Source organism: Stenella coeruleoalba (assembly GCF_951394435.1).
Source record: "Stenella coeruleoalba genome assembly, chromosome: 21".
Classification (NCBI taxonomy): Eukaryota; Metazoa; Chordata; class Mammalia; order Artiodactyla; family Delphinidae; genus Stenella; species Stenella coeruleoalba.
The window spans coordinates 11097663-11124169 of record NC_137167.1 but is presented as its reverse complement, the minus strand read 5'-3'; the positions used below and the strand labels follow the sequence as shown (position 1 = coordinate 11124169).

At 40.9% G+C, this 26507-nt stretch overlaps 1 protein-coding gene and 1 long non-coding RNA gene across 10 annotated transcripts in view; one reads left to right on the top strand and one right to left on the bottom strand.

Moving 5' to 3' along the window:
• The window catches only part of NRG1 (neuregulin 1), a gene marked incomplete at its 3' end in the record, with an annotated part of 1011332 nt that extends 992056 nt beyond the window's left edge, over window positions 1-19276 (top strand). For 5 of the 8 annotated variants that reach the window (XM_079909270.1, XM_079909274.1, XM_079909273.1 and 2 more), the window contains 5 exons: window positions 10596-10698; window positions 12224-12350; window positions 14736-14866; window positions 15676-15882; window positions 18625-19276. In XM_079909270.1, the coding sequence (XP_079765396.1) occupies window positions 10596-10698; window positions 12224-12350; window positions 14736-14866; window positions 15676-15882; window positions 18625-19276 (1220 nt within the window). Of the gene's footprint in view, window positions 1-5897; window positions 5922-10595; window positions 10699-12223; window positions 12351-14735; window positions 14867-15675; window positions 15883-18078; window positions 18200-18624 lie in introns of those variants that run through there. The other 3 variants (XM_079909272.1, XM_079909276.1, XM_079909275.1) reach the window with 3 other exon arrangements.
• Window positions 78-26507, bottom strand: part of LOC307179729 — a 157373-nt gene continuing 130943 nt past the window's right edge. For both annotated transcript variants that reach the window (XR_013825526.1, XR_013825527.1), the window contains exons 4-6: window positions 8960-9095; window positions 6168-6266; window positions 78-1805 (exon numbers count right to left, since the gene is read on the bottom strand). This is a non-coding gene — a long non-coding RNA (uncharacterized lncRNA). The remainder of the gene's footprint in view (window positions 1806-6167; window positions 6267-8959; window positions 9096-26507) is intronic.

Genomic DNA, 26507 nt, shown 5'->3' with positions numbered 1-26507 from the left:
ATCACAGTTCACTGCTAGATATATGTTTTTTAATGAGAACTGGGAAATTTTGATCGATTTCTGTGGCTTCATGAAGTCTTGGACATCATTCCTAAAGGACCCAATTCACATTGTATATAATTGCACGGATAACTAAACTATGTATTTCTCCTGCTTTTGTGAATAAGGACTGTAGCTTTTAATTCTGGAGCTTTCAAAGCATTATATTTAAAATGGATTCCATATTGTTATCCATTCAGATCAAAGGTTGACAAATTTTTTTCTGTAAAGGATCAGATGGTACATACTTCTGTGTTTGCAGACCATACCGTCAGTGTCGTAACCACAGAAAACTTGGCCACTGTAGCACAGAAGCAGTCATAAACAATGCATGAACTCATAAGCATGGCTGTGTACTATTGAAACTTTATTTACAAAAGCATCATAATGGATTTGTCAACCTCTGATTCAGATTGTCAATTTCTCACCCCAAGAAATATTTCACATAGCGTATTAGGGTATAAGTTCATGTAACACAAGAAACAGTGATAGCAATTGGTCATTTGGGGGCTCTGAAAGAATGAGATTTGACTCTTACTTGTATACATGCAAAGAATAAGATTCTGTTCCTTATGTTAACAGACATGGAAGAATAAAGAAATTTCATATGCATTATGGGGCGATTAGGCCCATACTAGTCAAACTATTTTTTTTTTTTTTTTTTTTAGTGAGGTGGTACTTACTTATTATGTATTTACAAAGGCTACAGGTCAAAAATTATGTTACAGACCATTCATTTTATGTTGTGAAAAATTGGTAAATTGGCATTGCTAAATTTTCAAACACGGTCTCCCCTTTATTCAGAATCTTTAAAATGCCTTTAGTGGACAGAATTGTTCTCTCTACAGCTGTAGAATATTGTTACAAAGGTAGATAAGATGGAAAGTAAAAACAGAAAGTAAAAGTAGAATTTTACTTAATATAGTAATTTCCTTTTAGAAATGTGTTTGTATTCAAATGACATAGATTTAGCAAATCCATGTGACTGTGTAAATTCAATACATTTATATTTTAGAATTTAATGAAAATTCTGAACATGTGCATTGTACTTAAAATTTTGGAATACCATTGTGCACTGAAAGCAATGTTGAAGTACCAGATAGAGAAAAGCATTAGAAAATGAAGATATTCCCCCCAAATGATAATGCAGTGAGATCTGATGGTAATAACCTGAAAAAATGTTCTCAGCTTCTCTTTTAGACCATTTTCTCTTTCGTAAGATATAATTTTAAAATAGCTACTGTGTATTTAACCTGAGTGTGATTCCTTGAATAAATTCTTTAGTAAGCTTTCAGTGGCACTTTTGGAAGATGCCCAGGAAAGCAGCATTCATTTTTAACCTGATTTAACAAAGATTGATAGGAAGCACATTTATAAACAAAATCTGTAGTGACTATGCATCAGCGCTGCCTCACGTCTGGAAAAGCAAGAGCCTTCAATCAGAAGCTGCTTTCCAAAATCGTCTTGCCCAGAGTTAATTTTCTAACTTCCATGTCTTAAATTCTCAATGTTTATTTCTGCAGACCTTCACATAGAAGGTAGGGAAATAAATGTTTGCTGCTCTGGGAACTTTATGTTCAAGTAACAATGAAGGCTACACAAAAACTAAAAAGTGTTGCCACCATGGTAATGTTTAAAATTTACTTATTGGTGTTCATAAAGTTTGAAATGCATAACATACATTTTAAAAGAAAAGATATTCCCCAGCTTCAAAGAGAAACATTGTTCAACTTACCCAACCACATTTTCAGTTGAAGAATCACATCCTAAAAGAATGTACAATTTTTTAAATGCTTATTAACACATAACTTACATTATTAGGATTTAATACAGTTTGTCTGGTCAGGGTGTCCTATGGGACATTTATTGATTTATAAAAACTGATTTAAAATATAAAAGAGAGGAACACATGTATATTTTATAGAGTGTTCTTGAAGGAAGCCATTTTCCTTGAAATAAAACATATTTATAATACTTTCTAGGAAGATATTGTCAAGGTTAGTCAGCTTCAAATTTCACCCTTCTTGACACTGAATTCCTACTTGAAAGGATTGTGTTCATCATTGTGTGTGTGTGTGTGTGTGTGTGAGAGAGAGTGCGTGTGTGTGTGTGTGTGTGTGTGTATAGAGAGATAGACAATCGATAATCAATTTATAGACGTTATAGAAAGAAAGCACTCACAGCTTCAATAGTTACAGGCAGTATGGAGCAAACAGGTCATGTATAAACTAACATTTAATAGGAAGTAATTATAGAATAGCCCAAATTATAGACTATTATAAAAGAGTACAATTTTAGAACTTGTAGGCATATTCTCAGAATGAGTAAACTTAGCCTTAAAAGTATTTTTGAACCATAGGTTACTAGTGCCTAAATTATTTGTGTTGACTTTTCTAAATGTTTTAAAAACTCTCTGAAGTTATTCATTTCTTTATCAAACATGTGTATCTTGCTGAAAGCAGAATAAAGACACACTCAACCTATGACAAAATTATCATTAACTCCAGCTGAGCGTTAGTGAGATTTCACTGTGTGTGTTTTTGTGAATGCATCAATACTTGCTCATGGCATGTGGAAACTTGGAAGGAAGGAGAGAGTTTCCTATTACATTTCGAAGGGCTCAGTGGCAATATGGGTTGGTATATGTGAAAAAAAAAAATCTACATTTGTAAAGGTAAGTCGAAAATTAGAAGTCAGGTGCTAAATTGCTCCTATTTAGAAATGACATTGACAGGACCCCTCTAGAAACCTCAGAGGGGCAGAAAGTCAAGAGGACACCTACCTCTTTGAGATTATTTGCATAAGGAGACCCAAGATGTTAAGGAACAAAATCCTGAATGTCTTCAGATTTAACAGAAATTATAATTGCATGTATGGACAATTTCAGTTTTTAAAAAAGTTGTTTTCTTGTTCTTTTCTCTAATGCAATTGAAAATTTAAATTAACCTACAGGTTAATCAGTTTTCTTCAAACTATTCTAAAAATCCTAAAACAAAGGATTAGCGAGTCCATATTTAATAGTTTCTGAAGACTCTTAGATTTAAATTAATTTTTGATATTGCTTTTACTGCACAGCAGGAAATCACATGTAGAAAAGGAAACTAAATTGTTTACAGTAACCTTCGTGTTTTTGAGTCACTAATTTAATTTGAAAAATGGAGTGGCCAGGCAGAAGTTCAATAGGAAACATAGGATATGTAATAAGCCTAAGCCAACATTAGATTAAATAGAAAAGATAGAAAGTAACGACCTCTTCAGAAAATGAAACGTGTGTGTGTCTCCTACTTTTCTTGACTCACAATGAAAGAAATGTAGCCACCAATAGTAAAGATAGATTCGAGGAGCATTTGCTGTGGGACTAGTGTGACCGATGCATGCCTCTGCTTGTTTCCTTGTTAGGGCTTCGAGCCAGAAGAGATTCCAATTTTAAGTACCAATTTCCCTTTGAATTACTGAAATTGGAGCTGCCTGATATGAATGACTTCCCATGAAATGAAATTAGAGTTAGGCTCACAGACTTACCTATAAAACTGTAAATGCAGTAATATGTATGCATGAGCATGCTACTAATTTCATTGAAGACTTAACCAAGCTTTCTATGCAACTAATATAGACAATTAGCAGTGTTCACGTAGGCATGGAATCATGATTCTCTTCTCTGGAAAGAGTTTCTGTAGTTATCTCTTGATTTTAACCCTTAAATTATTACTGACGTAGGAGGAAAAGGCAAGAGATGGAGAGGGTTCTAGGGAGAAAAACTGAGTCACTTTCTCACGTAAATGCGTAAGGAAATTTATGATCAGTTCTTCGGAAAATGAATTTTGGTATCTTGATGTTCCGAAGTTTATATGGAGGAAACAAATGCGGGGGGTAATGTCAGTTTGTCAAATTGAATGTTGCACAGAGGCAAGAGAAATTCGTTTGGATTGGAAAAAGTTGTTAATTTTGCTGTGAACATTGTGCAACCAAAGTAACCCTACATCCTCTGGCTTTAAATCTATGAAAAATGTAGGTGATTTGCCTGAGTACCCTGGACTCAAGGCAAACGGAACTCTCTGTTATATAAAGTGCCTCTTTATCATTGTTACTAGATGCACTATCTATATATCTAGATCATCTATATATATAGATATAGATTTTTTATATCTAGGAAACTTCATTTCCTTAAGAGGTGGCAAGTTTCTTTTTTTAAATCTAAATTCTTGAAATATCCCAGGAGCTATCAGAGTTTTGAGGGCCGTGAAATTAATCAGAAGTAAACCTACATCCATGCAGTAAGTGGCCCAAAGTAAATCTCCAGATATGTCTGTTCCCCACGCTGTTGAACCCCTCTGCTGTTGGCAGACATACTTCATGTCTCCTTTATTCCACAGGGTCACCCTGTGAGGCATTTATCAATATCATAAGCATTTTGTCAACAAGAAATTAACTTGTCCAAAGTCACTGAACAGGTAAATGGCAGAGAAAGGACCTGAAACGAGGATGACTCCAAACATACTTAACCTCCTCCTTTCCCTTCTCTATATGAGGGGCTTTGTTCACGTCCAAACTGATGCTTCTGTAAGAGAAATACCCCTCTACCACATGTTTTCAAACTTAACAGATGCCTTGTCATATTTGGGGGACTGTCCTGGTACATCTCTAATCAGTGACCAAGGGAAGAAAGATAGACCACAGAACCCCTCTGTTTTTATCCTGCCCCTCCTTCCCACCTGCCTCTCCACCACCCACGCACAAATAAGGAAATCCTGAAGGGCCGCACATGATGAAATTTGGTTAACAACTTTTTGTTTCAAGAATGGAATGGGTCCTTTCCAGAGGTTTTTGGTTTTTTCTGTTTGTTTGTTTGTTTTGGTTTTTCGGCCCCATTTCGTCACTCGAGCCTGTGCAGGTTCTGCTGGTCCTGCAATCCCGGTCCCTCGTCAGTCAGGTCTGCCAGGACTGTGGGCTGTGAGCACACAACTTTGAGTCCCTTTCCCTGGGCAGCCCTGCAGCTCCCCTGGGTGCCTGTGCCCTTCAGCTGTCATCTGGGCATCGGAGCTAAGCACTGGGAAGTGATCATCTAATTGGCTCTTCGTGATTTGAAGAAGTAGTAAATTAAATTTAACTAAAGAACCCAGGAATTGCATCCTCCCCCCGCCTCTTTTTTCAACCAATTGAAAAAGTGAGGCATTCAGAGCTGTCCTATGCCACACAGGAATCATATGGAAAACTGGAAGCAGGCTCCAGTGCCCCAGTGCCCCGTCTGGCTTTTTGAGCAGAAATGTTTGCTCCTTGTCATGTAAGTGGTGGAGAGAGTAGAAGGTTTGGAGAAAAGGAAATAGTTTTAAAAAAATAACTAAAGCAACAAGAAATATTAGAGCATAGCTATATAAATCCATTGTGATGAAATTTTCCAACCGAATTACTTGGCTTCACCTCCTAGCTCTGCCACTGTGTGTCTTTGGGCAAAACAATTTCACCTCCCTGGAACTTCAAGTCTGCCTTTTGAAAAGAGAAGAATGAAATAATGCCAAATGCTGTCTCTGATGATAAATACAGTATTCTATTCCCAAATAATGAAATAGCATAGAGAAGAGTTCAGCCGTACAACTTCTCCCTCAGTAAGGTCTTTTAAGGGTTAATAAAGACACAGTGTGCTGGTATTTGCGCACCTCTTAAAAGAGAAGTTCCCTCTGTGGACTCATGGGGGCGTACCTGAGCACTGCTTCCTTAACCATCCGCCGTTTGTCTGTTCAGTGTGCACGCACAGAGCCATAATAGTCGTGTGTAATGTGTTTTGGAGTGCAGTGTATTGCTCTTTTCTGAAACTTTTTCCCTTTCTTTCTTTTTTTTTTGTCAACTTTCTGCATTGGCAGAGCATCTTGGGATTGAATTTATGGGTATGGACCAATCATCATTCCTTTTAGCCTGCAGAATTTAGAGCCTATGAGCTGAAACCCTTTTTTTTTTCCCCCTGTCTATTCTTCCCTTTCAGTTCCTAACTAATTTCCTTTCTCTTTAGAAGGGATCATACAGCTATAACAGTGATTTCTTTGCCTTCAATCTATGGTTAGTTTACCAACATGGTACTGAGTGCACCAGCTTTTAGATTCCCAGTTTTCACTTAGAGTTTAAAATCACCTTACCTGCTGCAAATTCACATATATCCCATGTTCTCTGACCCACTGGTTGATCTGGCCATGCTGTTATTTCCGAGCTGGGGTACGTTGGAGTGGTTTACAAGGCTGTAGGAAGAACCAAACCAGAAGCCTGAGAACAGAAGAAGCTTTACATACATCAGCGTAAGAACGCTCCACGTTTTAGGCTGATGGGAGCTTGACATACAATGTAAAAATCATCTATTAATATAGTAACATCTTAATCTGCAACATATTATATGCATAGACTTGGATTACTCTGGTTTTCTGGAGATACTCAAGCACTGCTCCAGTCGATTTCATTATGTCATGAACAGAAAACAGAATGAAATAGCCTTGTGCTATTTTAGTTGGAAATTCTAGTACTAACAGAATTAAACTTGAGTCACTATATCCCAACAAGTAATCAAATAGACATTTTCACACTGCAAATGTAAAATATCTCCTATGAGCATGTGAATTGGGGGCAGACTTCTTTGGAAAGCCTTCACCCTAAAGAGTTGGGAGAAAAGGCCAGTCTTGGGAGGAAGGGGAAGCCATTCTATTCTTCCAGAGGCTCCACAGTGCAGGCCCCCAGGAATGTGACCATTGGTCAATAAAGCCATGTCCTGATTACAGGAATATCTGGTCCCCAACCAGCTGGTGTCAGTGACATCATGCGGTGAGAGCATCTTATAGCTGTTGCTTTCATTTCAATGATAACATCACAGTCTACACCTAATGTACTTCCCATAATTTGTGGAAAATCAGGTTGTTACAAGCTCTATCCATTCCAGGGATAGAAACTCAATTAATTGCTCATTGCCCCCAAAAATATTCCAAGAGAAAACTATTCATTTGATGGGAATAGCCCCACATTCATGTGAGTGGTCCTTTGCACATCAGAGAACGTCACCCAAGAGTAAGGAACACAAGAGGTCCCACCAACATCCCGCAGGGGGCAGGTGGTCTACACGAGGGGAGTTATCTATTCAGGTTACTTTCCTTGGGATAAAAATTATCCCACTTCGAAATAGACTTATTGGCCTTACCTGAAAGGAAGAAAAAAATACCACCATCACCTCCCCTCTTCTCTCTAACAGCATCTTTCCTGCTTTATCACTTTAGGGTATAATTATTAAATTTAATATTTCTCTTCCCAAACAATGAAGTAGGGTGATGGATATTTCAGATGTATAACCTCCCTCAGTAAGATCTGAAGGGTTAGTAAAGGCACACTGATGTGGTACCCACACCAGGGGTTACCTTGGTAAGCTTAAGGTTTGACCTCTTAAGGGCAAACCTTCCAGAGGTTCCAAAGTCCCCAGCCAGCCAGAACATTCCATCCTTAAGGAAAATCCGACTTTAAAGGTCAATTAAAATTGAGACAGCCAAGGCTTCTGTCTCTTGGCCTAGCCAGATCAGTCTGAAAAACATGCTTGATCTGGTTCATTCGATGCATCCAGCCAAACCATAAGGACTCAGAAGTGTTGCAACTCATTAATAAGGCAGATCCGCCAACGAGCCTGATGGATTCTTTTTTTCAACGCTGCCTCTAATCTGTTCTTGTCCTATTGACCCCGTCACACTAGGAAAAAAATAAGGGGGGGGGGAAGGGTTTTTTAAAAAACTCATTGTTTATATTATTGTTCATCAGGTATTTCTCTTTGAACACATTTATTTTGTGAGGGTCACCTGATCTAGTAAACCACTGGAAAATCAGAAACTTAGATGAAAAACATTTAACGCAAACATGCTGATGTGAATACAGAACCCTGATCCACATCTGTGTTCTAGGGGCCTTGGTTTTAATTAGCTCGTTTAGCACTTTTCTTTTGCCCTTTGGCCTTTACTGGGCTGCCTTTCTATTTCCATGATTGATTTTCTTGGAAAAACTGTGTCTTCTGACATAACCTAGGAAGAATGGGCAAGTCATCATATACGATTTGTTCACAAACCCAAATTAGTCTATTTTATAATTAACCACCACCAAAAAACTTGCCAAAGAGGCCGTGAGAGGCACGATGCCTTTCCCCCTATGGCCCTTGGCTAGGTCCTCTTTTTGCAGTGTGCAGAAGCAATTTCCCAGGTTTCTCTAAAGATAGAATGGGAAGATGGCAATGCTGCCAAGTGCTTGCCATTTGGAAAGAAGAAAACAATAGAGTAAGCGAAAGAGGTATAGTAGGGTCTTCATTTTCTAGGCAATGACACTTTCACACTTCTGGTTTGTAACCAGTTCATCACAGCCAAAGGATCCCTGCTCCGTGTCCTGCATCCCTGGAGAAGGACCAGTGGGGCGATGCCTTTGCTGCTTAGACTTAGTGCTGAAAACTGATCCGGGTGCCCGGTCCAGGCGGAGGCCCCAGGGGCATCAGCTCACAGATTAACACCTTATGAAATTGAATTCCCTGTCCTGTGTCTATGTGGGAGGGGAGGTAGGAGGCAGCAGACACTCGCAATTAACATACAAGCATCCACGTGCCACGTCCTCATTTGACTTTTGCGGCACAAAACTACGTGACACCGCTCTATGTCTCCTGGTCCGTTGTCGCCCCGCAATGCATCAGCTGCACCAGCTGCTTTGCTTTCTAATTGTGGCTTCCACGTGACCGCCAGTCTAGGTTAGGAGTTATGCTGTATGGGATAACCCTTCCAAATCTGCATCCACCTTTCCTCCCACCCCAGCACTTCCTCCCTCTGGTTTTCTTTTATGTATTTATTTTTCCTCCCTTAGTACCAGGCATGCTGTGCCAGGGACTTCAGATTGCTCCTTCACTTCTTAACCTTGTTTTCCCTCCTACCTGGCTTCCTCCCTCTCTCCGTCATTCTGTCAGCCCGTCTGTCCTGTCCGTTTGTTTCTTTTCCACTTCCAACACTTTTGGTTTGTTTTTGTATAATCTCTGCAGCATTCTGGTCTCTTACTTCTTTCTCTTCCTCCTGTTAATAATAATCAGTGCTCTTATTAATTTGATTTGACAATGTTCCTGACCTGTTAACTGGAATTTGATTACCATGGGCTTGGCTTGTAGGAAATGTTTTGTCTAATGATAAAGTCTACTGTATTATAGAAATTACATTGCACTTTTTCATTTCAAGAAGACTTCCAGCGACTTGCCCTCTCTCAGCAGAGAAAAAAAGTGTGGTTGCTGAGACAGAGAATGTAAACTGAAAATGTTCCATAAGGCCCCATGTTGATGTCCAGATAAGAGACCTTCATCGGTAAAATATTCCCCAGTTCTTGACCAGCTTGTTAATCAGAAGAGCAAATACAGCTCACCCCGCTTATTATGCATCAGTCGAGTTCTCTTTCTCATTGAACTCGTGAATCTCTCCCAATAATACGTGTGATTGGACTGGTTGGAAGCTTAGCTCCTAAGAGGATCAGGTTCACCATTAAATCAGCCAATATTGTTAAGAACCTGACCTACCATAGTCTAAGCAAGTTAGCCCCACAAAACCCAACTGGCAAATAGAAAGCCTTCCATGAAGCAGAAACTGGTTGCATTGGGGGGTACAGCAGTACCTTCACCTGAAAGTTCTAAGCATCCCATCTCCTTAGTGCAACCGACATTAGCTAATTGGCCAAGTTGGTCAATGCAGGAGAGTACAATCTATTTCAAATCATGTATCATTTTGTGCCAGTGGTTTTGTAGTGCCATAAACTAGGTCTCTAAGTACAACTGGTGAAGTAATAATAATTGTTCCTCAAAGGACAAATCTTCATCATGGCCCAGGACGGGACGATCCCACCCATCGTATGGGGTTTCTCTGATACAGTGCCCTGCTATACTCCCTGTCATGGTGCTTACGTTTGCATTCTACTGTTAAGTCATAGGGATCCTGCATCAGTTTTGTTGCTAACTACAAGTCAAGCTCATGTTTGCAAATGTCTTTGATTTTCTCTTTTTTTTTTTAAGTTAGAAGTGGCTCTTTGTAAAGACCACAGGAATGGGAAATAGCTGGGAAATCCAAAGAGGCTCAGGGTGAGGGAGGGGCAGGGGCTGGGAGGATGGGAAGAAGGAAAGAAGGAGACAGAGGGTCCCAGTGGCGCCAATGCCGGCTCCTTTTACTGGTGTTGATTCCTGTTGTCTTTGCAAGAGATTTTAAAAAAAATAAAATCGACAGTTTTAACCAAATCATTATTTTATAATTAATGTTTATGATGTGCCAGTTTAGTACACATATATCTATAACTTATCATTAAAGTAACTGAATAGTATCATTTTTTAAATTATAAATGGCCCCCAACGGGCTTTGCCATTTTATGCTCAAACCGTAGTGCAGAGTATGCTGCACCTTAAGTACGTCTGCAAGAGGAATGAAGTGTCCCGTGTGTATTTCTTGTGAACATGGACAATACAGCATGCCAACTGTTCAGCTGTAAGTCCCGGCGAGGGTCAGGGACGCTTGCTGACGTCTGCTCTCGTCCCTTTCCAGAAGCGGAGGAGCTCTACCAGAAGAGGGTGCTCACCATCACCGGCATCTGCATCGCGCTGCTTGTGGTCGGCATCATGTGTGTGGTGGCCTACTGCAAAACCAAGTAAACGCCCTCCTCACCCCCTCTCCTTAGCCTACTGCAAAACCAAGTAAACGCCCTCCTCACCCCCTCCCCTTAGCGCACAGACAGCCTGGCCGGCAAGCTCCACTGCCTAGTCTTGAGAAAAGGGGGTGGGCGCCACAGAGGGACTTGCTCCTTATTTTTTTCCTCCTGAGTAATCCATTTTGAGGACCTTTCCTAATCACGTACATTAGAAAGCTTTGCCTATTTGTGTGAAAGTGTTCAGAAGACTTCTGATAATTGACCGCAGTCCCACGACCGAAGAAAGGGTGGGAGGGACAGGGTTGTACAGGGACACACGCAGGTGTCTGTGGGGGAGGAGCGTGTCATCTCACTGCTGAGGACACGTCCAACTGTACTCAGACTTAGCGGATAAAGGGAGCATTTGGTGCTGTTTGAAATGCAGGGGTTTTTAAAAAATATGATCGTGATGAATTTTCAATTCCATCTAATTAGGTGACCGGTTCCAATGCTCCCAAAGTGAGAGATGTACAAAAGGAATCTCACAAGAGGAGAATTAAGCAAAACTCGCTTTGAAAGAATAAAAGAGAAACATGAAAACAGATTTGTGTTTGCCTTGTTGGTCCTTTAAGCTGGGTTCATGTTAACAAATACAATTACCGTTTGACATGAATTCTTTTCATTTTTCTCTCATACGTAGAACTCCTGCTTCAAGGCTGAAAAAATGTTATTAACAGTTTTGTTTTATTTTGTCACTTCATCATATAAAATCTTGAGCCAAAACTAGTCATGGGACTAATATTACGATCCAAGTTGAGGAACAAAGACAATATGCTCTTATGGTATAAAAGTAAGGGCATGGATGGCATTTTCTTAATGTCCCAGGATTCAGTGTGTTGCCAGAACTGAGCAAGCGATAGAGATAAACAAGCCCTCACGGAATCCCCCTTAGGAGTCGTCTTATATTCAATCTGAATACGTGAATATTCACTCCCTAGTTACAGAGAAAAGTGGTAATAGAGTAGGATCATATTATAATTGTGCCAAAATCTACCGGCAAAATAAGTACGTATCTTCACTCACGTACAGTTCTATACATACACACGCTATGTGTGATGCACAGATTCAACACTTGCTGCATTTTCTTGAAAGACACACAGACCGGCAAAACTATAAATGAAATCAACCTTGTCAGTTGCATAGCATGGCTTGTTACCTAAGACAAATGACCATCCCTAAGACTTAGGCAAAGATGGATTGATTAGGAAAGTTGGGGTATTAGCCACCTCTCAACTTGACTTGTCTTCTTTTTTTTTTCTTTATCTCTCAGCAGTCCAGTTCAATTTCTGTAAGAATCCCATGCAGCTTCTTAAATCTACTTGCTAAGCATAGATGATTCCCCTCCTGAGAGGAAGTGGCACTGCCTCCCTCCTCCGCCCTCCCTCCCAAGCCACTGCCTTGAGTTGTGTGTTGATAGAAGAAAGAATTGACTGTACTGAAAAATGTAAATAATAGAAAAAATAAACGCTCCTTTTTTCCTATCCAGGAAGCAACGGAAAAAGCTTCACGACCGGCTTCGGCAGAGTCTTCGCTCTGAACGAAACAACATGGTGAACATAGCCAACGGGCCCCATCACCCCAATCCACCCCCCGAGAACGTGCAGCTGGTGAATGTATGTTGACTCTGGCCAGTGGAAAAGCTCAGCATCTCTCCTCTGTTCAGGCACCTTGAAGTTTATTTTCTAAAGCTCTTAGGCTCTTAGCTGCTGCCATTAATCACCAGGGCTTCCAGGAATCCAAGGTTTCGCCAAGAGAAAATAACGGGAACATTTTTTTAAGTGGATTTGGTGACTGTAAAACAAGCACGTTTCCTCTTATAAAGTGTTCATTAAGGGATCGGAATAATCATGTTGGGTTTGTTCTGTAGGGAAACCGTAACCAGAAGAAAGAACAGGAAAAAAAAAAAAAGAAAGAAAAATAATAAAATTCATGATACAAGAATCAGAAGGAAATGTTTTATTTTTTTTTTATACTTTGGAAATGAAGGCTGCTTCAGTCTGTAACTGATTAGCCCTGATAACTGAACTAAAGGCTCTAGAGTCATTTATTTTTTTATTAGACTCATTTGTCCGGTGCCTGATGATTTACTGATTCTGGTTAACAAAGGGAGACATTAGGGCATGAAAAGGTCAAGGCCATTACCAACCTTGCTTCTCAGTAGCCAAACTAAAAGAATTTAATACTTTCCAACTCTTTCTACATGATGCCAAACCGTCCAGAGGAAATACATCCTTCATCATTCGAAGATCTATTTTTTAAATTTATGGAGCATTCAGCTTTTAAATATAATGAAGTCATCAAATATTAGATTCTGAGAGTCTTTACATAGCTTTTTTTTTTTTTTTTTTTACAGATAAGGGCCAGGGCAGAGCTGGACTCAGCTCTCCTGGCTTCTGGAGTTCTACCTTCCTACTCCGCCATCATTCTTCCTGTTTTCTCCATTCCCCTCTGATGTCTGGCTTTTTATAGGCAAAGCTGGAAGATTATATTGCAGTACCATTTTCTATCCTATAGTCAAAGATGGGTTTTGTGTGGAGCAAATATATCAGAGACCCAAGTTCAGGGTTGCTGGAGGTTCAACCACCAGCAAGTCTTGTAGGAAAGACCTACAGGAGACTGTTAGGTGCTGATAAATTAACATATTGGCTGCTTTCCTCCCCCTACCAGTATGTTCATTGGAATGTTCTGCACAGTTGCTAAATTCATTCACTACTGACACACCTATAATCTGTCACTTTATATAATACATAGGAGGCAGAATGACTGCCTGGATTCCAATTATGGCTCAAGCTATGTTACTGTGAGCTTTGACTTTTCTAAACCCTGTTTCTTCATCATAAAAATAATACCTACTTCAAAAAGTTCTTGCGAGCATTAAAAAGATAATCCGTATAAAACACTTAGCCCAGTGGCATCTAGTGAATGTTGTATCATTTTTAAACATGATTTTCCTTAGATTCACTGAGCTTACATTGCCTTCCAAGGCGCAAGAGTCATTTGGTACGCAGACTAAAAATAGGTCGTTACATATGACAGTGCCATCTTTCTTTTCCTTAAAGCAAAGATCCACATGGAATAACCTTTCCATGGTTAAGAGAACCAGCCATAATTTCAAGCATAATTCAAGTTGCAGTTTTGGTTTTTTTTTTGGTTTCCATGAATATATCAGGTTCTTTTAGAGCCCATAACCCATCAGATTATAAACTGCCCTATTTCATCTAAGACTATTCCTATCCGTGTCTTTACCCGTTATTTAACTCAATTCGGTGTAAATACTAACAGTGTTTAAAAGACAATTTAAAGATGTCCCTCTCTCACTAATAAAAGGCGGTGATAGCTACTGTGATTTGGTGGTGAAAATAAAGTAGAATCTACTTGCACTCAATATAAGGCCCTCTATTATGGTTTGTCAAGATGTGTAACCTTGACAACTGCTGTTAAGTCTTTCAAATCTCTCAGTAGCCCTGTTAGTCTTACCACTGACAAGTTAAAAATTTCAACGATATCATTAGGGCACCACGGGCACTGAGAAATTAAAAGAGAGAGATAGATTCAAAACAGAGTTTTTTTTCATTCTTCTAGTGACTTGAAATTTGAAACGAGACAAACCATCTCTGTTCTTTTGTTGCACTCAAATATCTGTTCGTCGTTTTTGATTTGCAAGAACTATTACAAAAATAAGTATTGGGCAGACTTTTGTATTGAATTCTAGTCATGTTATCAGTTGGAAACGAAAGAGAATAGGTCTGTTTCTGATAAAACGTAGTTGTGACTGTAGGACCTACACTGCACGCGTATCCGCAGAGCAATCCCTCAACTCCATTTACCTAATTTAAAGACCACAGTAGCTGGGATAGGTTTTGTCATCTGGCCACTGGAAACTGGAATTTATTACGAAGCATGTGTATTAGAAGTAGAGATTTTTGGGTGTGTGCATGTGACATTGTTAGCATTTTGACTTCCCTAAATCTTCAAGTTGTGTCTCTTTGTTTATCCAGCAATACGTATCTAAAAATGTCATCTCCAGCGAGCATATTGTCGAGAGAGAGGCGGAGACATCTTTTTCCACCAGTCACTACACTTCGACAGCTCATCACTCCACTACTGTCACCCAGACTCCCAGTCACAGGTATGAGAATAAAAAATCGCAAGGCATTTCTCTAAGAACTAATCTTTACACATTGTCTTTTGCTCTCACTGCCTACAAAAGGGACAGGAGGTACTTATGAGGCAGTGAGGTAAAGTAGAGTGTATGGCTTGGGACAGAAACCGACTTTGGACGTCAAACTGGCTCTGCCGCTTAACTGCTGTTTGAATTTGAGCCTCAATTTTTCCGTTAGCAGAGTAAGGGGAAATGACACCTACCTTATAGGATCGTTGTTCCTTATTTTAGAGATCGTCTTTTCTCATGCCTGACCATTCACAGAGTTACTACACTGGGAAGAGTTTGTCTTAGAGGCCGTACAATACTTAGAAGTTGACTTCTTCCAGTGGTTGGATTGCCCTGGGATATGCACATGAGAACTGGCTAAAGAGCTGAACCCTAAATTCTCAAATGCTCTGGTGATATCTGAATGCGTCCTACCAAGGGTAGCACTACACTTCCAAATGAAGCCCATGAGACAGGTGTTTCCTTAATCTAAGCCACTCAAGAACAGAGAGACTCTAAGAATACTTAGTATGAAATGGCATTTGGTACATGTGTGTTGAATGGGTGAACGCATGAATAAAGTGTATCCTTGCAAAGCCAGTCTAAATCAAGATCCTGTCGGTAGCAAGCAACTTTATAAACAATTCTATTCTGAGACAAGTACTATCGTAGTGAACTACTGATGCACCAGTCATTCGCAAGACTTGTCAGATCACTTCCTTTCATTTCCATGTGTGCCTATAATTAAAAATCTCTCTCTCTCTTTGCCTCTCACATTTCCTCTGTAGCTGGAGCAACGGACACACTGAAAGCATCATTTCAGAAAGCCACTCTGTCATCGTGATGTCATCTGTAGAAAACAGTAGGCACAGCAGCCCTACTGGGGGCCCAAGAGGACGTCTTAATGGCTTGGGAGGCCCTCGCGAGTGTAACAGCTTCCTCAGGCATGCCAGAGAAACCCCTGACTCCTACCGAGATTCTCCTCATAGTGAAAGGTAAAACCGAAGGGCAAAGCTACTACAGAGGAGAGAGCACCCCAGTAAGAGAATCCCCGTGAGCACCTGCGGTCCCACCTGAGGAACCCACTCTAATGAGAATAAGGGGCGGCAGCTGCCTGGTCTAGGAGTGCTTCTGGTTGACGAAGCCATCTTTGGGTTTGACTGAACCCACTGCTCGCGAGCTTCTCGCATCATCCCCGTGGCTGACAGGCAACAGACTTCTAAAGAGCTGGAATGATTCGATGTGGAAGGTGCAGCAAACTTGGAGTTCCTAGCTCTGACCTTAGGCTCAGACCCTCGGGGCGGCGGGGGGTGGGGGATGTCTCCGTTTCCTCAACTGTACCTTGAAAGCAGAATGCTGGCCTCAGTGATCGATCAGGACCCTTCTAGAATTCTAAGTGGCCAGTTATCCAAACTCTGGTCGAGCTGGACTCCCGGTCGCACGCATTAACTCTTCCTTACCTTCCAGCCTCACTTAAGTCAAATCAAGGGCTGTGTCATTGCTGACGGCTGTAGGGACGGCTCGCATCCCTCCAGATAGTATCCCTTTATGGCATTCCAACAAGGGATGACTCAATAAGTGTCTCGTATGCTTCACCTCGCGGTCTTCGCGGGAGGTTTGCAAGGCAGATATTGCCTTTGGGGTGGCCCTTATTCCAGAGTGTGTTGGCTTCCTTCTGGGGCTATAGGGTTGGGTCAGGGGGGCAGTCACAGCAAAGGTAAAATAAAGATCAGAGCGAAGTGAGCTGAAAGCGATGCTTAATAAGAATACTGAATTCATAGATTCTCCGGATCCATTTTCACCTAAACTGGGGGAGAAAGTTATACCCAACCAGCATTCCTAGCCCATCAGTAAGCTGTTACTTATTTGTTTTCAAATCCAGCGGGGTTTCTGTCTGTTGGTTTGTTGGTTTGTTGACTTTACTGTCTTCTCAGTCTAATCTCTGACCACTTACTAAAAGGTTTACATCATGCCGAAGCGATACTTACTTGGTTTTCATGGGTGGAGATAATTTTGATACACCCTTCCACTCATGCACTGGGAAGTACTTACCCCAAAGGAGACCGGTTTGGAGGCTGCAGGTCATATAGAACCTGCTGATTACTTTTTTTCAAAAGCCTTTACCCCCAAATGGTATTTCAGAGTTTTACAGAATGAGTGGTTGCTCTGTAACTCATCTATGAAAAAGTAGACATGGTCCAAAACTGGTTTAAAACATTAGTCTTAAATTCATGTAATTATATCTTTATGTATGAAGTCTGTCCTAATTCAGTCCTTTTAGAAACCTGAAAAAGAGTTTAGGGATAAATTCTGTCTTCATCCCTACATGTGATATTTGTCTTTAAAGTTTGACACTTCCCTGCTTCCTTTCATACCCCAGATATTAGCTAGGACTGCAAGATATACCTGAACCTAGGCATCATAGAGAGAAAAGACGAGTCACTTTTATGGGCTGATTGGATTTGAATTAGCATTTCTCAGAGCGCTTAATTTAAGTATCCCCGAAACAAAATGTCTGGAGACTTGATCCCCAAATATTTCCATCTCTAGACACCTTCCCATTTTAGACACAGCCAGAGCTCACTTCCATATGACTCAGAATCATGGCTGATAAGCACAAGAGTTAATAGTTTCTTGTTTCTGTTAGCTAGAGTTCAGAAGATGGTGTCCTGTGTCATCACAGGTCATGTCAAATTAGACTCTGCAAATGCCAATGTGAAGAAAAGAGTCCTTTAGTGTTATGCATTGGTGACATTTTTATCCAAGCTGAGAAACGTGACTCTGAATAAGCCACATCTTTCTCAGTGCCACATCAGGTCTTCTTGTTCTGGGGGAAGAAACCACGATATGGTAAAAACAGTGCACTCAATGTCTTGACAGCTAGATTCACTGAGCATGATCAGACGTAACATGACATAAGGCGACACGGTACAGCCCAGTCTTGAGCAGTCACAGGAGATAAGCCAGAGATGCATACAGCGGTGGGCTTTGGAAGAGAGGTAGACCAGAGATTGGACGGAACTATGAAGCCCAAAATAAGTTACCTTTGAAATGTCATGGTCACTGGGATGGAGAGTTGCAAATTGAATGTTAAGAAGTAACATTTCATGGAAAAGTTAAAAAAGCACATAAATGTGTTACACTGTTATCAGGAATAAATCTAAGTTACTATGCTCTTTTTTTTTCATAAGACATAACCTTATAGCTGAGCTAAGGAGAAACAAGGCCCACAGATCCAAATGCATGCAGATCCAGCTTTCCGAAACTCATCTTAGAGCTTCTTCCATTCCCCATTTGGGCTTCATTCTCTAAGACCCCTTGGCCTTTGGGAAGGTATAGTATTTAAGTAATACTTCTTTCCCTTCCAAATCCCTGAGCCTTGGTCCTGATAAACTGAGAGGTTTCCAGGACCCGGCGCCCTCTTGTCTTAACTCACGTGCTTTTATTAAAATTCATGACGAGATCCGAAAACCTCAAACGCTTTGATGAGCTAGGCAATTTAGCTGATCTTTGCATGCACTCCTGTGAGGAGACTCTTGGCTACCTAATTTGAGATTCCAAGGGTGCTGAATGTCCTAGTGCAAAAACCGAGAAGTGTACGATGAATAGAAATTCTCTGAGGATGATATCTGATGATAATATTGTGAACGATGCCCCCTGACCCCACCCCACCCCCCACCCCTGCTCTACGGCTCTCATTCCACCACACTTATGCGGGGTATTCTCTGCTCACACAGGTATGTATCAGCAATGACCACCCCGGCTCGTATGTCACCTGTAGATTTCCACACGCCAAGCTCCCCCAAATCGCCCCCTTCGGAAATGTCTCCACCCGTGTCCAGCACGACGGTGTCCATGCCCTCCATGGCAGTCAGTCCCTTCGTGGAAGAAGAGAGACCCCTGCTTCTTGTGACACCGCCATGGCTGCGGGAGAGGGATGTCCAGCACGTTCAGCAGTTCAACTCCTTCCACTGCAACCCCGCGCACGAGAGCCACAGCCCGCCCCCTAGCCCCTTGAGGATAGTGGAGGATGAAGAGTATGAAACGACCCAGGAGTATGAACTGACTCAAGAGTCGGTTAAGAAACTCACCAACAGCCGGCGGGCCAAAAGAACCAAGCCCAATGGTCATATTGCCCACAGATTGGAAATGGACAGCAACACAAGCGCTGAGAGCAGTAACTCAGAGAGTGAAACAGAGGATGAAAGAGTAGGAGAAGATACACCTTTCCTGGGCATACAGAACCCCCTGGCAGCCAATGTTGAGGCAGCCCCTGCCTTCCACCTGGCTGACAGCAGGACTAACCCAGCAGGCCGCTTCTCTCCGCAGGAAGAATTGCAGGCCAGGCTGTCCGGTGTAATTGCTAACCAAGACCCTATTGCTGTATAAAACCGAAACAAACCCATAGATTCACCTGTAAAACTTTATTTTATATAATAAAGTATTCCACCTTAAATTAAACAATTTATTTTATTTTAGCAGTCCTGCAAATAGAAAACAGGAAAAAAAATCTTTTATAAATTAAATATATGTATGTACAAATGTGTCATGTGCCATATGTAGCAACTTTTTACAGTATTTCCAAACGAGAAAGATATCAATGGTGCCTTTATGTTATGTTATGTCGAGAGCAAGTTTTGTACTGTTCCCGTGATTGCTTTCTCACAGTATTTCAGCAAACCCTCTCCCACCCCGCATATTCCGTTTCTGCTGGCTTCTTGTGCGTTGCATTATGACGTTGACTCGATGTATGGTTTACAGGATTTGCAACTGTCCCTCTGTCCGCTTCAAGTAGTTCTCGATCAGTACGTCTTGTAATGGCACATCCATCCAAATACTCCCCTTCCGTGTGAAATATTCTTTTGCTTTCAGTATATGAAATGAGTTGTGTCTACGACTCTGCCAGCCAAAGGTCTGCTTCACTGGGCTCTGAGATAATAGTAGATCCAGCAGCATGCTACTGTTAATTACAGCAGGAAACTGCATTAAGTCATGTTAAATATTAGGAAGAAAGTAATATTGTGATTTTTTTTTTTTTCAAAAACTGTATGATTCATCAGAAGACAGCTTGCTTGACAAAAGGAGCTACCATTTACTTTATTTTGATTGATTTTTTTTCTCGGCCAAAAAAAAAAGCAAGTTTTCGGGATAGCAGAGAAAATGGGTTCTGGCTACCGATCAGGGTAAAATCCAGCCCCTAAGGCGAGGATCGGTTTCACCTTCTCTCTCTGGGGGAATGATACAGCGGCTCATCTAGCTGAAGAGCAAACCATGGCTGGAAAAGGTGCAATCGTTCCTGACTTGTGTTTTTTCACTGATTTTGGAGCTAGGGACCGGTTGTGTCTTCTTGGCTCAAGGACAGACATATTATGGCACAAAAACCCCAGCTTCAACAGCACACTCAGCAGTTTGTCTGAAGTACTTCTAGAGTGAAATGTGCCTGCTGTACATACTGGTGACGTCATCGTAGGGAAATTCTTAGACTGTCTAGAGGAGTGAATACATAGAAGACATGGGGGAGAGCAGCTGTGTGACTTGGTTAGTAATTTTTAAGTTTTTTTGACCATTCCTTTGTCCTCATTATGTTTCTCTCATTTTTCAATGTTGCCTTGATTAAGTCATAACTATGCATGAACATTTTTGTCAGGAATGGCCAGTGTGCATGTGATTTCTGATTAGTAAGAACCTCCTACGAGTGATGATTCATCAGGAAATGGCAATAGTCTTGGAAAGATTGCACCTTTCCATGCAGAAATGACTCCCACCTGTGTGCTAACCTCTCTGTTTACAGCTGTATCACCCGTTTTCCCCCTTTCTTACTTTTTTGCTTTACTGTCACAAAAACAGGATTAAGATGGGTCTATACTTTGCACGTTCACTTGGGATTGCCAATCCAAGGAAAGCCTGTAGGTAGAAACATTTGAAATAACTGCTAATCCAGGAAAATAAGAGAATTAAAAAAAAAAAATCACAGCCCCATTTCTGTCAGATTGGGCTGGAGCTTTACTTACGTTCCAAGTGGCCTCCTAGGAGCCATGGAACAAAACGGGGAACAGGTTAGCAGGGGGTTCAAAATACCAGACATGAAGTCAAGGAGAGTGACTCTTCTTGTTTGCAGGTGAACTGAATCTATTTCTTCACCAAATCTCTATGTTAAAATTAAAGGAAAGAAGTGACATGCAAGGAGGTTTTAGAAGAAAAATGCAGGCTGAGCATGAGTCATGTCATTAAGCTCCGAAGTGTTTCTACAGTCCACAGAGACACCTGTCTACAGGTCCTTGAAGTTACTCTTAGTATTTGGTATCCCAAGCATCCTTCATGGTTCCATGCCACTTTCTCTGCGCTCAGCGGTATCTTCATGTGCTTGTTCACCTCTCCTAAGGAGGCCCTGACAACTCTCCAGGTTGCACTGATTTCCCAATTCTGTAGAATCAGTTAAGCTCATGGCAGGGGAGAGAAAGCAGTCAAGCAGTGAAGAGATTCTCTAAATTACTCTAATATTGCATTTGAAGACCTTGACTCATTCTTAGTCTATTTCAATTAAAAAAAAGTCCCACTGTAATTAAAACTCTAAAATTTCTGTTTCAAATTCTTCAGGCATTTGGAGTCCCATTCTGGAGAATTTCAGGAATAAATAAAATCTTCTGTTGAGAGCAATGAACAACATTTTCCTCAGTATGAAAAATCACTGTAAATTTTCAGGTTGCAAAAATAGATGAAAATTGAGAGGAAATTTTCTTTCCAACTGGTTCTGGTCACTCACCGAGGTGGCATATCTGTTGGGACAGGCTTTCTGTCCATAGAATGAGAGGTTCCCTTGATAGGAAAGGTCAGCTGACTCCTCGGGGCTGCCTGCTGTGGTCCCCGGATTTGGGTTCCCAGAGGCATCTCCAGGATGTTTAAATGCCACCATCCCTGTTTATAAACTCAAGAGTGCAGTCGCAATCCAAAGGAGTGTGAACCTACGTTACCCGCATATGGGAAACTTTTGTGGGTCTTCAGGTAGCAGAAATTGCCCAGAAGTTGGACGGCGACTTTGTTTCCTGGGTCTGAAATCATATCCCGTTGAGAAATGTGGAGTGGAGCATAGTATATGAAAAACTCCTTTTTCTCACTCCAGATTCCTTTACTACCCTACTCTCCCTCCTTGCTTGGTAGGACTTTCGTTTTTGAGAGTACCTGGACAGTCTCGTGCTTTCTACAAAATGGCACTCTGCCTGGGTATTTATGAATGCGTCCCAAAGAGCAACATGCCGTATCTTCCTTATTTAAGTGTGACTGTCTTGATATGGTTAGAGTTTATCCAGGGTCATTTGCTCAGTAACTTTTTTTTTGGCCCGGGGTTGAAAGGTGCATGGCTCACATTGGTGAAAATAAGGAAGACCTAGTTTTATCTTTTAGTCCTGGCTGCTTCCCACCAGCCACAAAGATTTCTATCTACAAAGACCCATGAAACACTGCAGAGAGATGCAGTCAAAAGGAAACGGCCACATATCACAAGTTCTATTATATATTCTTTTGTAAATACACATTGTACATTACTTGGATGTTTCCCTAAATCATTTACTGTCTTTATGAGTCCATGTCAGTTTTTTTTTTACTCTCTCAACTTACTATGTAACATTGTAAATAACATAATGTCCTTTATTATTTATATTTAAACAAACACCTAACATAGAGTTGTTTTCATATAAGTTTAAGATAAATGTCAAAAATATATGTTTTTTGGTTCTCCTTTGCTTTAAAATTATGTATCTTTTCCTTTTTCTTTTTGTTTTTAAAGAATAATTTATTGTTCAGGAGAAAGAATGTATATGTAATTGAAACTATTTGAAGAATGCACATTTGAAGGCCGTGAGGTACTGATAAACTAAAGAATTTATTATCCAACATACTAAGCAATAAGCAATTGTGATTTATTTAAAAAGTTTTGTTCATTTTCCATGGAAGACAATACTGCAATAAAAATGCTACTCTGTGGAGATCTGGGAGTGTGGGTCGACAGACAAATTGTCCAGTCTGTTGGACCAGCACCTTGCCTTTTACTGTGACGGTTTTGCTAATGTAGGACTGTGTTTGATGGATCCCATGATCATCTTTTCTGTCCGTTGCTCTTGCCCCCCTGCCAATTCTTGAACCATCTTCTGCCTGTCGAGTCTGCCTACTACTGTGTACCTTGTTGAAGGAGTCACAACCAAGCAATATGACACTTTCTTTTCCCCAGTTCCCCCGGCCCCTACACACAAGAACATATCAGAGAGGCTATCATGATCGACGGGGTCCCGCTTGTTACCATGCTCTGTACAGACAGCAGGTAACTTCTTCAGACTCATGGCAATGTCAGTGTGGAGACCCATTCAGTCATGAAAGGGAAACTTGTTACCATGGTCCAGGGAGTCTGGTGGCCACCATGGCCTAAAGGCACCCAGTCAGAACCAGGCCCTGCTAAGCTCTCCTAGAGCTTTAGTAAACGTATTTTCTCCATCAGGTCCATGATTTATCAATTCACAGTTTTAAGAGAAAATAAGGCTTCATTGGGTTCTTTCCTCCTCATTCTATCAGTAAAGCAAACTCAATGTCCATCCTACTGCTCAGGGAAGGGCCTATGCATGAGAAGTTTCCCACATTCTAAGACTTAGTCATAGAAATGAGGGTATTCCTTTTCTTCTTGAAATTAGTCTAAACAAAACAAAAGCCATATTTTAGCAAATAGATACTTGCATGGGTGGTACTTTTTGTATATTTCAAGCCTCTTCCTCATTCCTCCAAACAGAATCAGGACTTCTGAAGTGTATGGAGTCGAAGTCAGCAATCCTTTGAGATGACCACCGGCTTCCTTCAGAGTTTGAGGGTACCCTGAGTCTTCCCACCTCCACATCTGGGTGCAGTTCCTATGACCTAGTGATAGATCCATTAGCGTCACTTCCAAAGCAGTCTGGATGTCTAGGAGGTTCAAAGAGGGGACTTCGTGCCGGTTTTTTCTGTTTGTGTTACCGAATTTCCAAAACTATTCAGAGTCCTCAGATTTGTAGCAATGTTGATTTACACACAAACACACACACACATACAAATTCTTCACACACTCTCCTGAAGTTATGACGTTCACTCATGTCCAATCCACCCAGCCAGCCGTTCAGCACATCGAGGGGTGCACAGAATATTTAAAAATTAAAGACGAAGACACTTCGCTGTGTCTTCAACTTACAGCTGAGGCTTTGTCCATCCCCCGAACTGAAAACCACAAGCAGCTGTCTCAGTAATTTCGGTTAAAATCGAGTCCGTAAGACATACTGATATTGGAGGTAGAAGCATGTGGGGTAGAGGGTGGCGTGGAGAGCAGCGAAGACGCACACGTAGCCACGTTCAATATCTGGATAATCATTCCAATCCTCTGTTTACTTCACTCACGTACTCCTGCATGTCAAACCCAGGCTGGCTCTGCAGACTAGCAAACAGTCTGTCTTTGCAACCTGTTGTCTTCCCCATCATTAGATTTCTTGCCTTTCTGTCCTTATGATAAATGACAAAGGGGCTTCAGGCCAGAGATCTGGGGTGAAGTGAGGCAATTCTGAGATCGAGAGGTTTGGGATGCTGGAATGAGTGGAAATTTCTGATGATCTCATGTAGCATTGCTTTGCACTCTATCTCTGACTTGCTGTTTCTACAATGGATGGGTAAAATAAATCAATGGATACTCTTACTCCAAAAGACTAATTTGGCAGGAAACAGAAATGCTTTAAGTTTACAAAAGAGCCATCCTGCTGCTACAGGAAGCTGCAATATTCCTAACCTTTAAGGCTGTTGTACATAGTAGTCAAACCCACTCCTGCGTGTACTCCTACTGCACTCCTGGGATGGCATTTGTCAGACCTCTCCAGTGAGCCTTTGGTTTTGAACTTCAGTGAGCTCCAAAACATCACCCACCAGGGGGATAGGAAAAGGCATTTGTTACCTGGAGGAAACCTATCATGACCCACCTAATCCTTTTAAAAACAGGAGAGGGAGACCAGTAATTCCTAAAGAGGAAACAGAGACTAGTGTAATAGTTCCACCCGGGATCTTTCTCTAACCCTCCCCCTTCAAATGAACTTTTAGGGACGGAATTTGATGGAAGAAACAACACTTCTTCCCACCTCACAACATGCCAAAGAGGCTAGAGAATTACTACCTTTGTAGACATAAACATCTTTAATAGCTTATGTATGTGTTTGTTCATATTCAGAGAAATAAACTATTAAATATAATAACATTTTATAAAATTTTATGACTTAAAACATCCTGTATTTCTTTTTAATTCTCTTAATACGTTGGGATGTTGGTAGGCTAAATCACGAGGAAAACTTAGGCTCAGGAAGGCTAAGAATTTTTCCTAAAGCTACGCATCCGTCAGTTGCGGAGGTGATACTTGCACCCAGGTTTTCTGATTGTATTCCTCCTCTTCCCCCCCGAGCCAAGCACAAACAACTCTTTCATTTTCAGCTCTTGACCACATGGACAGTACAAGTTCCATGCAAAACCAAGTTTCTATTGGAAAGAATAGGAGCCCTTGGGGTGTGGCATAAAGTTACTCTGGAATCCAATCTGCTTGGCTGAGTGACTCTATGCCCCTTTCCCTAAACATGGCTTTCCATGGAAATGAAGTGTAGCCAGGGGGATAAATTCACAATTTCAATATGTAGGTAGCATCCTACAGTGCAAAGAGGAGGGGCTTTGCTGTCAAAGCTCTGTCCCCGCCACTCAGCGATTTTGAATTTGGACAATTTCCTCCTCCAAGCTTATTTCCTGATCTGTAACATGGGAATTCAAGTGACTTTACAAAGCTGTGGTATAGTGAGGATTACATCTGAACACACAGAAGGAAGCCAGAAAATGTCTAGCTCATAGTGAGTATTCAAATGCTACCTTCCACTTTCTCCTTCCCCTCCGGTTCTTTATTTTGGAAACTAAATATTTTAGTCCCAAACAACACACTTTATATTGCACAAACTGATCGGTTAAACACTTTTTTTCGTATCTTCAATCTAGTGCCAGGAGGCAAATCCATTTTTAATAACAACTCTATGTTGAGCAGCATAATTATTGAAAAAGATAGAAAGTTCTATCTTAAATAGGTTCTTTATTTTAGGTATTTGCTTCTTATGTAGCCCCACTGTTTCCCATAAAGTCTCTGATTTTTTAATGGCTTATTGCATTAATGTTTCATTATAATTTCACGGAAATTTACTGAAACATAACGCTTCATAGAGTTTTCGTAATACTGTCTTCAAACTTCATGGCAAACATCTGATAAAACAAACACAAAAGGATCCTAAGTTGACAGGATACCCACGCACACCCTTCTGCCTTAGCTTGCACCCAGGATGTTCAAACCAAATCATTAGATTACATCCAGGATGTCTATTTCCTTAAAAAGCTATAATCCAGGCAAAGGTCTACAGAGTGACAAAATTAGAGGCGTCAGATCCCAGACTAAGTCCTACACGTAAGAGACCACATTATTTATGGACGGTTCTCACCCACTTCCATTATCTAGCCCATAATTTTTCACGCTCTATTCCGTCTTTATGCATGTATAACAGGATGATTTTTCTCATCGTTGAGTATGAAGCAATGAATAATT